The sequence below is a fragment of the Andrographis paniculata genome, unplaced genomic scaffold (assembly GCF_009805555.1).
Source record: "Andrographis paniculata isolate CXL003 unplaced genomic scaffold, ASM980555v1 Contig22END, whole genome shotgun sequence".
In the NCBI taxonomy this organism is placed as follows: Eukaryota; Viridiplantae; Streptophyta; class Magnoliopsida; order Lamiales; family Acanthaceae; genus Andrographis; species Andrographis paniculata.
In genome coordinates this window covers 1,204,656-1,217,171 of record NW_026137513.1, presented here as the reverse complement: position 1 = coordinate 1,217,171, position 12,516 = coordinate 1,204,656, and the positions used below count along the sequence as shown (strand labels likewise).

Here is a 12,516-nt window from a genome sequence, read left to right as displayed (position 1 = left end):
TAGTTCAAATTTATATTCATTTTCCTTTTTTTGTTGTCATTTGAAAAATATTTTTATTTCTTTTTAAATAAAAAATTATTATATTTTTATATTTTTTTACTATAAAAAAATATTATTATTCAATTTTATTAAAACTCATGCAAGATCAAATGAACACACACATTTACGTGACAAGGTGAGAGTATATTTTAATATTGAAAGATTGCATGAAAAAACGAAATGAATAAAGAGAATAAACCCAAATGTATTTGAAAATACTAAATTGGTTGATAATTGGGCCAAGTTCATTTTGTTGGCCCAATTAAAAGTATCATGATATTATATGGTGCCTGGTAGAAGAAGACAAAGTGAGCCCATCTTGTACACCCACTGTCACTGTAGCAGCGGCGTCGCCGAGGCCGAAGTGGCGGACCACTGGACTGCTGGATCTCCGGGAAGCTAGTGAGGTTCCACAAGTGTGTGGTGTACTTCCGAGGGGTCGGAGTATTACGGAGATGGGGCGCTGCGTTTCGATCGTCATGATTGTGGTTGTCGTTGTGGTTGCGATGGCGGTCGCTCGTGGAGACTCCGATAATAAGTCGGCATCCGTTTGGTCCACTGTGAAAGAGGAAGGAGATCTTCTTGCGTGGGATCCGGAAGCCGATGATGATTTGACTGAGCTTGCAATGCGCGACGACGAGGAGCGCCAGCTGGACGGCGGTTTTTCTTCGCTGGACGGGATGTTGCAGTGGGCGATTGGTATCTCCTCCTTCCGAATTCTAGTTTTTGTTTTGGTTTGATTCTATTCGATTCGAATGCTTTAATAGCTGAGAAATTTGTAAGGTTAGGGATTCGCCTCTGAACTAAATATGTTTGGAGGCCGTAGCTTATACTTTATTTACCCTAATTATGTTTTGAACTTGCATCTGTTAGCTGTTAGGGTAAATTTACTTAGAGATGAAATACGGATAATGCTCTGCTTAATGCATTGGGAAAGTTTTGGTGGTGAAAAACTGTTACGGAATGGTCTAAGAATTTTACGCTATGGATTAATGTTTTGAGGCAAAAAGGAAGTATATAATCTGAGGATAGGAAACTATTCTTATAATTTCTCTTTTTAGTTTGCTCTAAGAGATAGCTTGCACCCTTGTGATGATACATACATAATGTAATGTACTAACATGTTTATTATTTGGGGGAAAATTGAGTAGGCCATTCCGATCCAGCTAAGTTAAAAGAAGCTGCATTGGGCATCCAGCACCTGTCCCCAGAAGAGCTCAGAGAGCGTCAGATGGAAATAAAGGTGGGATGCTTAAATGAGTTTTTTTTATTCATTGTATTGTATTGTGTTGATCGATTTGTTATATACATATTTATATGTAGTGACGAATATAGTGTTTCTGCATGTATAAGATAGAAGGAATTATTTTTAAATCATTTCTGTTTGTTATGTGTGCTTTTGAGGGCCCTAGGCCAGTCCCGAAAGCCGAGCAAACATATCCATAGTTTTTTACTACCCAACTTTTTTATTCAAGAGGTAGCATCTAGCTGTAATCTTGTGTACTCTAAAGCGGAGATGGCATGTGGGCGTGAAGTATGATGCTTATATTGTAGCACTGCTTTTGATCATTGTCTTTAACAAAATATGTTATATATTTTACTGATTTTCCAGTAATCAACAACCTCAATATAAGTTCTAATAGATGTACAGACATATGGTGCTGTTTTGTCATTCTTGTATTGATCTTTTTCGTATTATATATATATATGTTGTTTTAAGGTACAACTGTATGCAATATATCTAGTACTGCGGATACGGTTCTTATTTTTGTTGTCCTTGATGACATGTAACAGGAACTGATGGAGAGATTAAAGACTCCATCAGATGCAGAATTGATGAAAATTGCGATAGACGATTTGGATAACAGTTCCCTATCTTTAGAGCAGCATCAGCGTGCTCTTCAGGAACTCTTGATCCTTGTTGAGCCCATAGACAATGCCAATGGTATGTGTGGTTTACAACCTATAATCATTATTTAGCCTGGGAATTTTCTTCAGCTAGCACTATTTTCAGTTTCTAGAGCATGTTTGTGACACCCCGGCCGGCTCAAACTGGGGTGTCACCGCCACGCCACACCGGATGTAACACCCCGGCCGGCTCAAACCGGAGCATTACCGCCACGCCACACCGGAAGACTTCGTTCATCAACCAACGAGTCCTACGTTGTGGCGCTAAGGCTAAAATAATAAATACCAACAACTAATAGGGATTTAGAATTAAAGCGCACCGGCTTATCAATTAAGTAAATAAAGTTCAATTCAAAAGCATAAATTGTGAATAGTTTGAAAGGCATAATGAATTTCAAAAGCATCTTAGAAGGTAAAGTAGTTCTAATTCCCCCGATGGATCATATGACGTGAATGCATCACTTAGGTATAACGGAAGCATGATCACCTATAAAAAGATTGTAAGAAGAGGGTCAACACAACGCTTGAGTAAGCACAATTAATCGAAGATAAATTAATACGGTATAATGCCACAAAATCATTTGAAAAAGATAATTGAATAAGATGACACATATGACATAAGGGGAACTCACAGACACACGAGTCTTTTAACGCCTCCCTTATATCTCCTTTTCATTTTCAAATAATAGTGATGAGCACATCACGAAAAAAACTCCACTAGGCCTTAATCAGGGCCGGCTCGACCCGGTTTCCCAACCTTATTAATTAGTATGACACATCACATAGTTTCACGTAACAACCATACGGCCCACAACCCTCTAGTCTCAAATATAACATACCAAGAGAGGATTGTACGCAATCCATCCCTCCATCATGGATGACGGTCTAAAGACTTTTTCATTGTGAATGACGGGCACCTCAGAATCACCCAAAAAGGGAACCCGCCATCTCGATCCTTCGACCTAGCCCATTCGAGATCTAGTTCAAGGTTAGTTAGTTATCATAAAATACCGGTATACCCTTGCGTGTTTGCAAGGCATAGAGGTGGAAGACTATGTCTTATCATCCAAACAATTGACGAATTGATCGGACTCGACGGATAGTTTCAATTACCAATTTGACCAAATACTCAGCATGCTCTTAGGCAAATTTCAAAAAGAGTGTTTTAAACTCAAAATATTCCAATTGTCAATATTTAACCAAGCAAAAGTAGGATATTACACCCAACAAATTCGTTATAATCTCACTTTATTTCGCCAAATAAACATTCGAAAAATGTCAATCACAATTGGCATGGTCTAACTCCAAAAATCATAATATTTGAATATAATAGTAAATCTTTTTCCAAAAAAACCATAACTAGGTTAGGACGAAACATCCCATAAATTCTACGATTTTCAATTTAAAATACAATGATAATCTTCACATAAGCCTTAGATGACATTATAATTAACTTTTTAGAAGAAATTGACAAAACCTAATACTTTTAGGGAAAACCCATTTGACAACAATTTTGAAAAAAATATCAATAGAAGGGATCTAAGGATTAGAACGTATTATCTATCTAAGATTAATCCCACTTACGTCAAGAGAAGAGACCAAAAGGAAGAGTTTTGGAGAAAAAGGAATCCAAGGAAGAAGAGGGGAGGGGCTGGCGGCTTGTAGGCGTGTCTGCTGGTTGCTGCTCCCTGTTTTTTTTTTTTTAATTTTAATTTTTTTTTTATTTTATACTTTATTAGACATAAAAGACTTGGGCCTTTATTATTTATTTTACCCTACTTGGGCCCAAACTCAATTTTTATTCGTAATTTAAACCCAATTTTTTAATTTCTTACACTAAAAGCCCAAAATAAGTTAGGCCCAAAATAAAATTTGTCGGACTCCGGCAAACTTTCGGCGATTATTTTACGGGGTATTACACCGAAAGGTTCGTTTATCAACCAATTAGCTCTACGCTGCGGCGCTAAACCTTAAATAATAAATACAAACAACTAAATAGGGATTTAGAATTAAAGCACATCAATTAAATAAGTAAAGTCCGAGTAAAAAATATAAATTGGAAATAGTTTAAAAGACATTAGTTTAAACATAATTAATGAATTTCAAAAGCATTTTAAAAGGTAAAGTAGTTATAGTTCCTACGATGGATCATATGATGTGGATGCATCATTTAGGTATAACAGAAGTATCATCACCTACAAAAAAGTTGTAAGAAGAGAGTCAACATAATGGTTGAGTAACCGCAATTAATCGAAGATAAATTAATACGGTATAAGCCACAAAATCATTTGAAGAAGATAATTTGAATAAGATGTCACATCACATAAAGATAACTCACACACACGAGTCTTTTAGCACCTCCTTTATATCTCATTTTCATTCTCAAATAATGGTGATGAGCACATCATGAAGAAAACTCCACTAGGCTTTAATTAGGGCCGGCTCGACCCGATTTTCCGACCTTATTATTTCGTATGACACGTCACATAGTTACAATGTTGGTATTGGGAAGAGCTTCATTATAGTGTTTGTTTTGCTAAAAGTAAAATATTAAGAAGTTCTCTTCACTTCTTTGACTTGATTTTGGTGTAATGAATTCCTTCGTTGCTGGAAAGTTACCATGTATCTACCTAGAACGCCTGAATTTCTAGATGAATCATATAAAGTCATTCCTTCTAGCGGTGAGGTCCTAAAAAGAATATAGTAAAGGGTTGCATTATGAGAGGAGACTATAACTGACTTGATAAGAATTGATATGAAGGAATTTGATGTAGTGAGACGAGTGATCAAGAAAGATGCAAGATATATTTAGCTTGTGCAATGGAGATGCGAGCACTCACGAATTTCAAAGAGAGCATATCAATAGTCAAAGACTTTATAAACATAATCAATTTGTTCACTCAGCATATTTAGATGAATTAATATTTTTTGTGTGTGGTATGGGGAACTGTTGGTAATATAAAATTAATATTTTGCGTTAAATGGTTGACTTTATATGAGTAGATGATATATACTATCTCCGTCTGGCTCTAAGGGTCCCATTTACTTTTTGCGTGTTGATCTTTGAATATTAGTTATTATATCAAAACGTAGTCCAAATTAAGAAAAAATTGCAAAAATACTTTCATTGGTGTCTTATAATACTAATAGGACATTTGTACAAAAATTTAGGCAAAATAGCAAAAAACCCCAGTAGTTTTACGAATTTGCTGAAAACCCATAGTGGTTCAAAAATTCCAAAAACCTACTTGTGCTTTTCAAAATATTGCACACTCTCTCTCCTCTTTAAATTTGACTAACGGACGTTAAATTTTATGAGATTTGACAGTTATACGGTTATTTATATATTTTTTGATTTATTTCTCTCTTATGTTCTTTTTTCTTCTGTTTTTTCTTCTTTTCTTTTCCCCAACTTTTTTCTTCCATGTTCTTTTCTTCCCCAAATACTTCTTTACACGTCTTTTTCCTCAATTTTTTTCTTCATTTTCTCCAATTTTTTTCACACCATAGCAGTTCCACCCATTCTTTCTTTTTTTCTTTTTCCCCAATTTTCTTTTTCTTCTTCATCTCAAATTCTTCTTTGAAGACTGAAGAATAGGAAAAGGATAAGAAGAGAAAGAAGCAACGGGCAGAAGTGGTTGGAGTAGGGAAGAAGAAAGGAAAAAGAGAGAAAAAAGAAGAGAAGGGGAAGAAATTTTTTATTTTTTTTTCTCCAATTTTATTTTTCTTTTCTCTCTCTTTTTTCCCAATTTTCTTTCTTTTTTTTTTCTCCCCAATTCTTCTTTACGCCGGTTCGTTCTTTCTTCTTAGATTGATTTCAAATCTTGATATCAAATTAATTTCTTAGATTTCTGAATTTGGTAAAACAGAAGAAAAAATATTTTTTGTGGGTTTGGACTAATAGAAAAAGAAAACTTAGACATTCTCGTCTCTATCTCCATGTCCGGTCGATTAATTGTGTTATAAATTTGGAATCGATTTCAAATTTGGTTGTGTTTAGGGGATTTAAAATGAAAAAAAAAATTGAATTGAGATTAAATTCTTAAAGTATGCCGAAGAATAATGAAGAAGAAGAATAAGGAAAAAGAAGAATGAAGAAGAAGAAGATTATGTAAAAAGTAGCCATTAGGGTATTTTAGTAATTTTATATAGAAATATATCACTTTATGGACCAAAAATCGCATTTTAGGCGTGTGATACAACCTCCGTTAAATTCTAACGGAGGAGGATTTTTTTGCAACATTTTGGAAACCACAAGTAGGTTTTTGAAGTTTTAGAACCACGAGGGGTTTTCAGAAATTTCGGGAAACCACAGGGGTTTTTTTGCTATTTTGTCAAAAATTTATACAAATATAAAGATATTTTTAATGTTAAGTACAATGACGCAAAAGGTAAATTTGATCCTTAGAGGCGAACGTAAGGAGTATGTTATATTAATGTGTGTGTATATTTGTATTTTTTAAATATTTATGGAGAATTGTTCCATTGAGAAATATTGAGTGAACAGACTGAATATTTAAAAATCACTCAATGACTTCATGGTTGTTTTCATCAAAGACATTCTCATGCATTCACAAAGTGAATAGGTGCACGAGGACCATTAATGACTATTTTACAAATGTTATTGAAGAAACAACTTTATGGGCAAATTTTAGTTAAACAGCATGGCCTTGTTAAGAAGGTGGCACTGGAGGTACGTTGACCCAAACCCATAAATTTGAGCGAAATACAAAGTTTTTGGAATTAGCTAGCTGCTACTGGAAGATTGTTGAAGGATTTGTTAAAATAGTGATGCTATTAATAAACTTGATATAGAATAGAATGGAGTTTGAGTGAAGCCCAATGCCCTTATGGTCCCACAGGCCATATGCTAAGAAATCCTCGAATAACTAATGAAAAAATATGTATTGGTCCTTGTACTTACGATACCCCATAGTCGCGATTAATTATTATGCCGGTTGAAGGGGAATCTAAGGGAGGCGCAGCCTCAAATGGTAAAGTATGCTAATCGTTCTCAGCGCGATGTGAGTTTTTAGTTAGGGATCGGGTGTTCTTCAAAGTGCGCCTATATAAGCAGACTTCCTTGGCAAAACAATCTAATCATAAAGTCTTTGCAAAATTCTAAAGCCCTTTTGTTACAGAAGCGCGTGTCGTAGCTTAGAAGGTCGTGGGAGATCACCTTGTTGAACAGAGCTTCCTAAAAGTTTGGAGATACCACTTAGCCCAACATTTGAACGGGAAGCGGTACTGGCGTGGCATAATGTGTTAGTCGGCCAGGAGGATGTCAAACAGATTTTTGTGTAATGGGTTGGACAGCCGGAGGATGAAGCTACGTGGCGCATCAATTTAAACAACAAGTCTCTCACTTCAACTTTGCTGACAAGGTTGTTTTGCAGGGGGAATTGATAGAGAACAAAAATTAAATGAGCAAAGGATGCAAGCAAGAAGGAGAACCCCGTCGTTTGCTAGTGTACCGCCGACGCGAACTTAATTTAGGAGCTGAGTAATCCTGAACCTTTAATTGCTCTCTTTATTACCCTTAGAAAGATTTAGGGATTAGATTATGAATAAAATTGATAAAGGAAGTTTGAGAAGGGAAGATTTGATATTAATATATATATATATATTGAGATAAATGAGAAATGGGGGATTGATATTATAATAAAACAGTATTTTTTTATTTCTTAAAAATTTGATCTATCAATGAGACTGCGTGTTAAGAGTAAAAAAATAAGAGAATGGATTAATTATGAAAAAATGATAAATAAAAGATAATTTCATTGAAGAAAAATTGTGACTAAATATTGTCATATTTAAAATTTATAAAATCGAAACAATATTTATTTATAAAGTTTATAAAAGTTAAATAGTAATATAAATAAATAAATAAAAATACATATCCAAGTATACAAATTCATTTCTCATATTTGAAAATAGAGAAATGCAAATTTATTTCTAGGATTTTGGACAAATTAAGATTTCCAGTGGTAGCAATCCTTTGTCACGGGAACATGTCGGTGATCTGTCTCAAGGTGGTAACTTCAGTAAATTAATGTTTTGGCCAAATTAGGAGTTTGTTTTGTGAAATGGTTTGAAGGGATTTTTTTATTTTTTATTTTTTATTTTTTATGTGAGATATAAGAAATTGTGTAGATAATATAAAAATAATGAGTGTAAGTTTTGTTCACCCAAACCAATTTTTAGATTGCGATTCCCGATAAATAATAATAAAAAATATAAAATATTATCTACAAAAGTCAAAAAGAAAAATTCAAATACTCATTAAAAAAGTCAAAAAGTCAAATATTCAATTTAAAATAATATATTTTATATTTTTGACACAATTTTCCATACCACACGTAAAATTTATCCATCCAAAAACTCTGGGTGAACATACTCATTATTTTTTTGGGGGGAAATGTGTGTTTTTTGACAAAACAAACAAACCCTAGGATTTTTAGTAGCCACGATCCTCCGTTGTGGCGGCGGCTGCAACGAGTTTTTGTCGCTACATTGATGCTGAATCCTAAAAACTTTAACCCTAATAGGCAGAAATTCCGGACAAGTAATTGAATACTAAACAAAAAAGTTGATAAAAAAAACTGGAAACAATTTGACAGGTAAGTTGAAAATATTACAATATGTAGTCGAAAAATTCTAGCAATTAGACACTGAATTCATTTGCACATCCAACCAAAGTCGGCTGTAACAAAATTATTGACAGTGTTAACCACTGTTGTCACGGCATCGCCATAGCGGGTGCCATGGCGTCCCGGCGCTTTTTGGGGAGCGTCGGGACTCTTTGCCTCGCCATATTAAACAAAGCGGCTTGGGTCGGCCTTAATGACGCCGTGGCGATGCCTCAAAAATGCCACGACGATGCCATGGCATTGGGCAGGCTAGCCTAGAGCCTTGTAACTTAAATCTCCAGCCTAGCCCAGGTCCCCAAATCGTATTGACCTCAACCCGTAAACCTTGAACCTGATTGAACCTCACTTGTGATCCTCTCTCTCCCGCTCTTCTCTACTCTCTCTCCTGTTCTAGCTGCGGTTGTCCACAGCGTACAACTGCTTCATCGCATGGCGCACAATTGCTCTCCTTTACTCTTCTTAGGGCTATTTTTATTTTTATTTAATACTATTATAGTATTAGTTTATAGTGTATCACATTATTATTTATTATTTATTTTATAGTTATTATTTATAATTTTTAAATCAACTTTCTATTTTTGTTTGTTAGTTATTTTGTGTTTTCTTTAACATATTATAAAATTAATTATAGACATTATTTTCATATAAGATATAATATATGCATATATAAGTTTTATACACGTTCGTCGTGATTGTCATATTGTCGCCATGGCGGTCAACAGGCGTCACACCACAAAAGGGTGTTGTGACAACTTTGGTGTCAACTGACGACATTGACGAAATGTTGACAGGTGCAGGTAACACATACGTGTTGTGTCTGATGATCATATTTGATGGCAAGTATTTCAAATTAGGAATACGATGACGGTGGTGATATGGGTCAGATGCATTGAAAAGTAAGAAATAGGAGGGATAAAGAATAAGATATATATTTTCGAAGTGATAGTGGATCTCAAATTTGGAAAAAATTCCTCTGGATACATTCCAATTCCAAATCCAAATCACAAGGATGTATCGAGAGAAAACGTAACTCTGATGCTATGTAACATTCTGAGAGAAATCTTAATAATGAAATTAATGTTTATTGTGTAGAAGGATAAAATCAAATAATAACAATTAGTACTTTAGTAGATATATCTAAATAATAAACACCTAAGCTACTAGATATATCTAAATAATAACAATCTTATATAATAGATATGATTAAATAATAAGTAACAAGTCTAAATAATATCAACAAAAATATTTATCTAAAATATATTTAACATAATGGAATTAAGAGGTTTGATTTAACTATTTATGTCAATAAAGTACACATTTGTTTTTGGGAGCCTACCAAATAAAAGATTTAGAACTAAATGTGCTTGCCTTGAAGCAATTTCTAGGTAGATAATCTTCTGGAAAGTTTCTCAGAATACATGTGAATGAGGACAAAGCACATTGAAAGGATATGCATTGATATGTGAAGCAGTCTAAGATCATACAAGTCACCCAACTTACGACAGAGAGGTCAGGAAGGGGCCGGGGTGTTGCAGTGACTCTCGGCAATGAATTGTGTAATGGATATAAAAATGACTAGATTTTAAGATGAGAATCAAAATGTTTTTCTTATCCGTACATTTTCTTTGTAAATAGTGTGATAAATGATAATTGAGTGGTGCTTTGTGCAGCATATACGTTACAGGTTTTAGCAGGTGTGAAGGTTTGAATATTGAAAAACATCTTAGAAACTGTCATCTATTCAACTGTCTATAAATTTTTCTACTTAGTGCATTATATATATACCCCCGGTTCATTTGGTTCTATACTAACAAACAAGTCTGCAATCAAAATAATGGAACATATTATAGATTAACAAGTTGCATTTCAGTCAGCTCTTGTCTGGGCTTCTGTTGCTTGTAGAAGTGAAAGAGAAGGCTAAACATGCCTGATATAACTCATTTAAATATAATGCCTGTTGTTTTGCTGCATCTCAGATTTACATAAACTTGGTGGACTCACTGCAATCATAGGGAAGCTTGAACATTCAAACCCACAGATACGAACTACTGCTGCTTGGGTTCTTGGGAAAGCCTGCCAAAACAACCCTTTTGTTCAGAACCAGGTATCAAGTCGAAGTCGACATTTCCAACCATGTCAAAGCTGCTATTGTGCTTTTTTCCCTTCACGATCAAAGTTTTATGTTGTTATGGAGGTGCCTCACCCGTGTAGACTCCAACTATCAGAGTATTTGTAAATGCAGGTTTTGGAGCTCGGACCCTTGGCTAAGTTAATGGATATGACACGCTCTGATTTCATTGAAGAAGCCACGAAAGCATTATATGCAATATCAGCTTTAATCAGAAGTAATCACAGGGGACAAGAACTGTTCTATATGGAAGCTGGGGATTTGATGATTCAGGTAATTGATTAATCCTGTAAATGATACAGCACTTGTATTAGATCTAAAAATTGCATCTGTTACTCTTTTTTTTCCTTTTTTGGTTGTTGTCCTGCAGGACATTCTAAGTAACACAAGCATTGATGTCCGGCTACGACGTAAATCTGTGTTTCTATTGGCTGACCTTATTGAATGCCAATTGGATGAGAGAAATAGCTCAGCACCGCCTTCCTTCAGCAGTCATTTGTTGTTAAAGTCTGTAGTGAATCAGATGGCCTCCGTAGACCTCGATCTCCAGGAAAAGGTTTTTGCCTGTTCTTTATCCTTAATAAATTTTGGTATGTTAATAATATATGTGGTGATGCCAAATAGTACATTATTATTATACTTGCATCTGTGATCGATCAAGTAACTTGTGTGTAACTTGCAGGCCCTGTACGCAATTAAGAATTTATTGCTGTTGAGATCCGCGAATGCTGTGGTCTTCAAAGATGTCTGCGAGTTAGATGTGGCCTTGCATAAAATGGAACAACAATTGCAGCAGCAGCAGCACCAGCACCAGCGATTGATTTCTGATTCTGATTCTGATGATGATACGGTAAAAGACTTCGAATTTGGTGAGGATATGGAAAATCTTCGAAGAGAAGTTGAGGCCATTTTCAATAGAGAGTTGGATAAGGCAAGGCAAGGGAGAGCCGAGTCTGGGGATATATATGATAATAGTAATAATAGTCCTCCACAGTTTCCACTCAAGCAATAGCATTAACATTAACAGCCATATTGATATTGCCTGCCTCGGTGAGAAGCTTCTTGGCAGGTTAGGATTGGATGGATTGATTGATTAGGTGTGTCCGTGACCACTGAGTGTGAGTGAGTTAAATAGTAGTAAAACAAAATGGGTATATTTGTACAGTGAGTGTATGGATTTGATCAAGGGTTAAACAAGTAAGGTTTTATTATTATTATTAGAAGAAGACACTGCTGTGTTGGTAGTTAATTTTAATTTTTTTTTAATATGTTTTTTGGCTAGTGTATATTATTGGATAAAAGGATAAAATAATTGCGGATATTTTTTATTTGGATTTCAGATAAATATGAATATGTTCTTTTGGATGAAACTATGGAGATTTTTAAGGAAAATATTAATTTATTTTGGAGATAGATTGAGTATATTACTTTAATTATTTGGGATAGCCTTGATTCTTTTTTAAGGAGGCCGGGGAATCTTTCAAACAAATAGATTCTGGTAGGCTTTTTCTATTAAGCTGCCAGAGATGATTTTTTGACGACAATAGAAATGGGCATGTCCAGTGGGACATCGACGTCTCACGGCTATTGCATGAAACTTCGGAAGAGAAAACTGACATCTCTGACAATCATGGAGATGTCGAAAAATAAAGAAATTATCGGCGACTCATCATCGCACCCTGCACAGGAAGCTGTGCCACGTGATGAAGCTTCCGCGGCAGCTGGAAGGCTAGATCCTATCGTTAGCCTTCCGTCCAACGTACTCCGGGGGAAAATTCAATCTTCTCTCCA

At 35.1% G+C, this 12,516-nt stretch overlaps 1 protein-coding gene across 1 annotated transcript; it reads left to right on the top strand.

The window, feature by feature from the left end:
• The first annotated feature begins 335 nt into the window (after nucleotides 1-335).
• LOC127245600 (hsp70 nucleotide exchange factor FES1) lies at nucleotides 336-12,017 on the top strand. The gene is made up of 7 exons (XM_051266586.1): nucleotides 336-738; nucleotides 1,191-1,282; nucleotides 1,834-1,984; nucleotides 10,574-10,701; nucleotides 10,840-10,998; nucleotides 11,096-11,281; nucleotides 11,408-12,017. The coding sequence occupies exons 1-7, from the start codon at nucleotides 495-497 to the stop codon at nucleotides 11,735-11,737; spliced, it is 1,290 nt and encodes a 429-aa protein (XP_051122543.1). The 5' UTR covers nucleotides 336-494; the 3' UTR covers nucleotides 11,738-12,017.
• Nucleotides 12,018-12,516: the final 499 nt, after the last annotated feature.

What these genes read in the sequence shown, in the direction of transcription:
- LOC127245600 (XM_051266586.1), top strand. Translation starts at nt 495, where the DNA reads ATGGGGCGCTGCGTTTCGATCGTCATGATTGTGGTTGTCGTTGTGGTT. An exon ending in AGCGTCAGATGGAAATAAAG is followed by an intron (nt 1,283 to 1,833) that starts GTGGGATGCTTA and finishes GACATGTAACAG; the next exon opens with GAACTGATGGAGAGATTAAA. An exon ending in ACCCTTTTGTTCAGAACCAG is followed by an intron (nt 10,702 to 10,839) that starts GTATCAAGTCGA and finishes TTGTAAATGCAG; the next exon opens with GTTTTGGAGCTCGGACCCTT.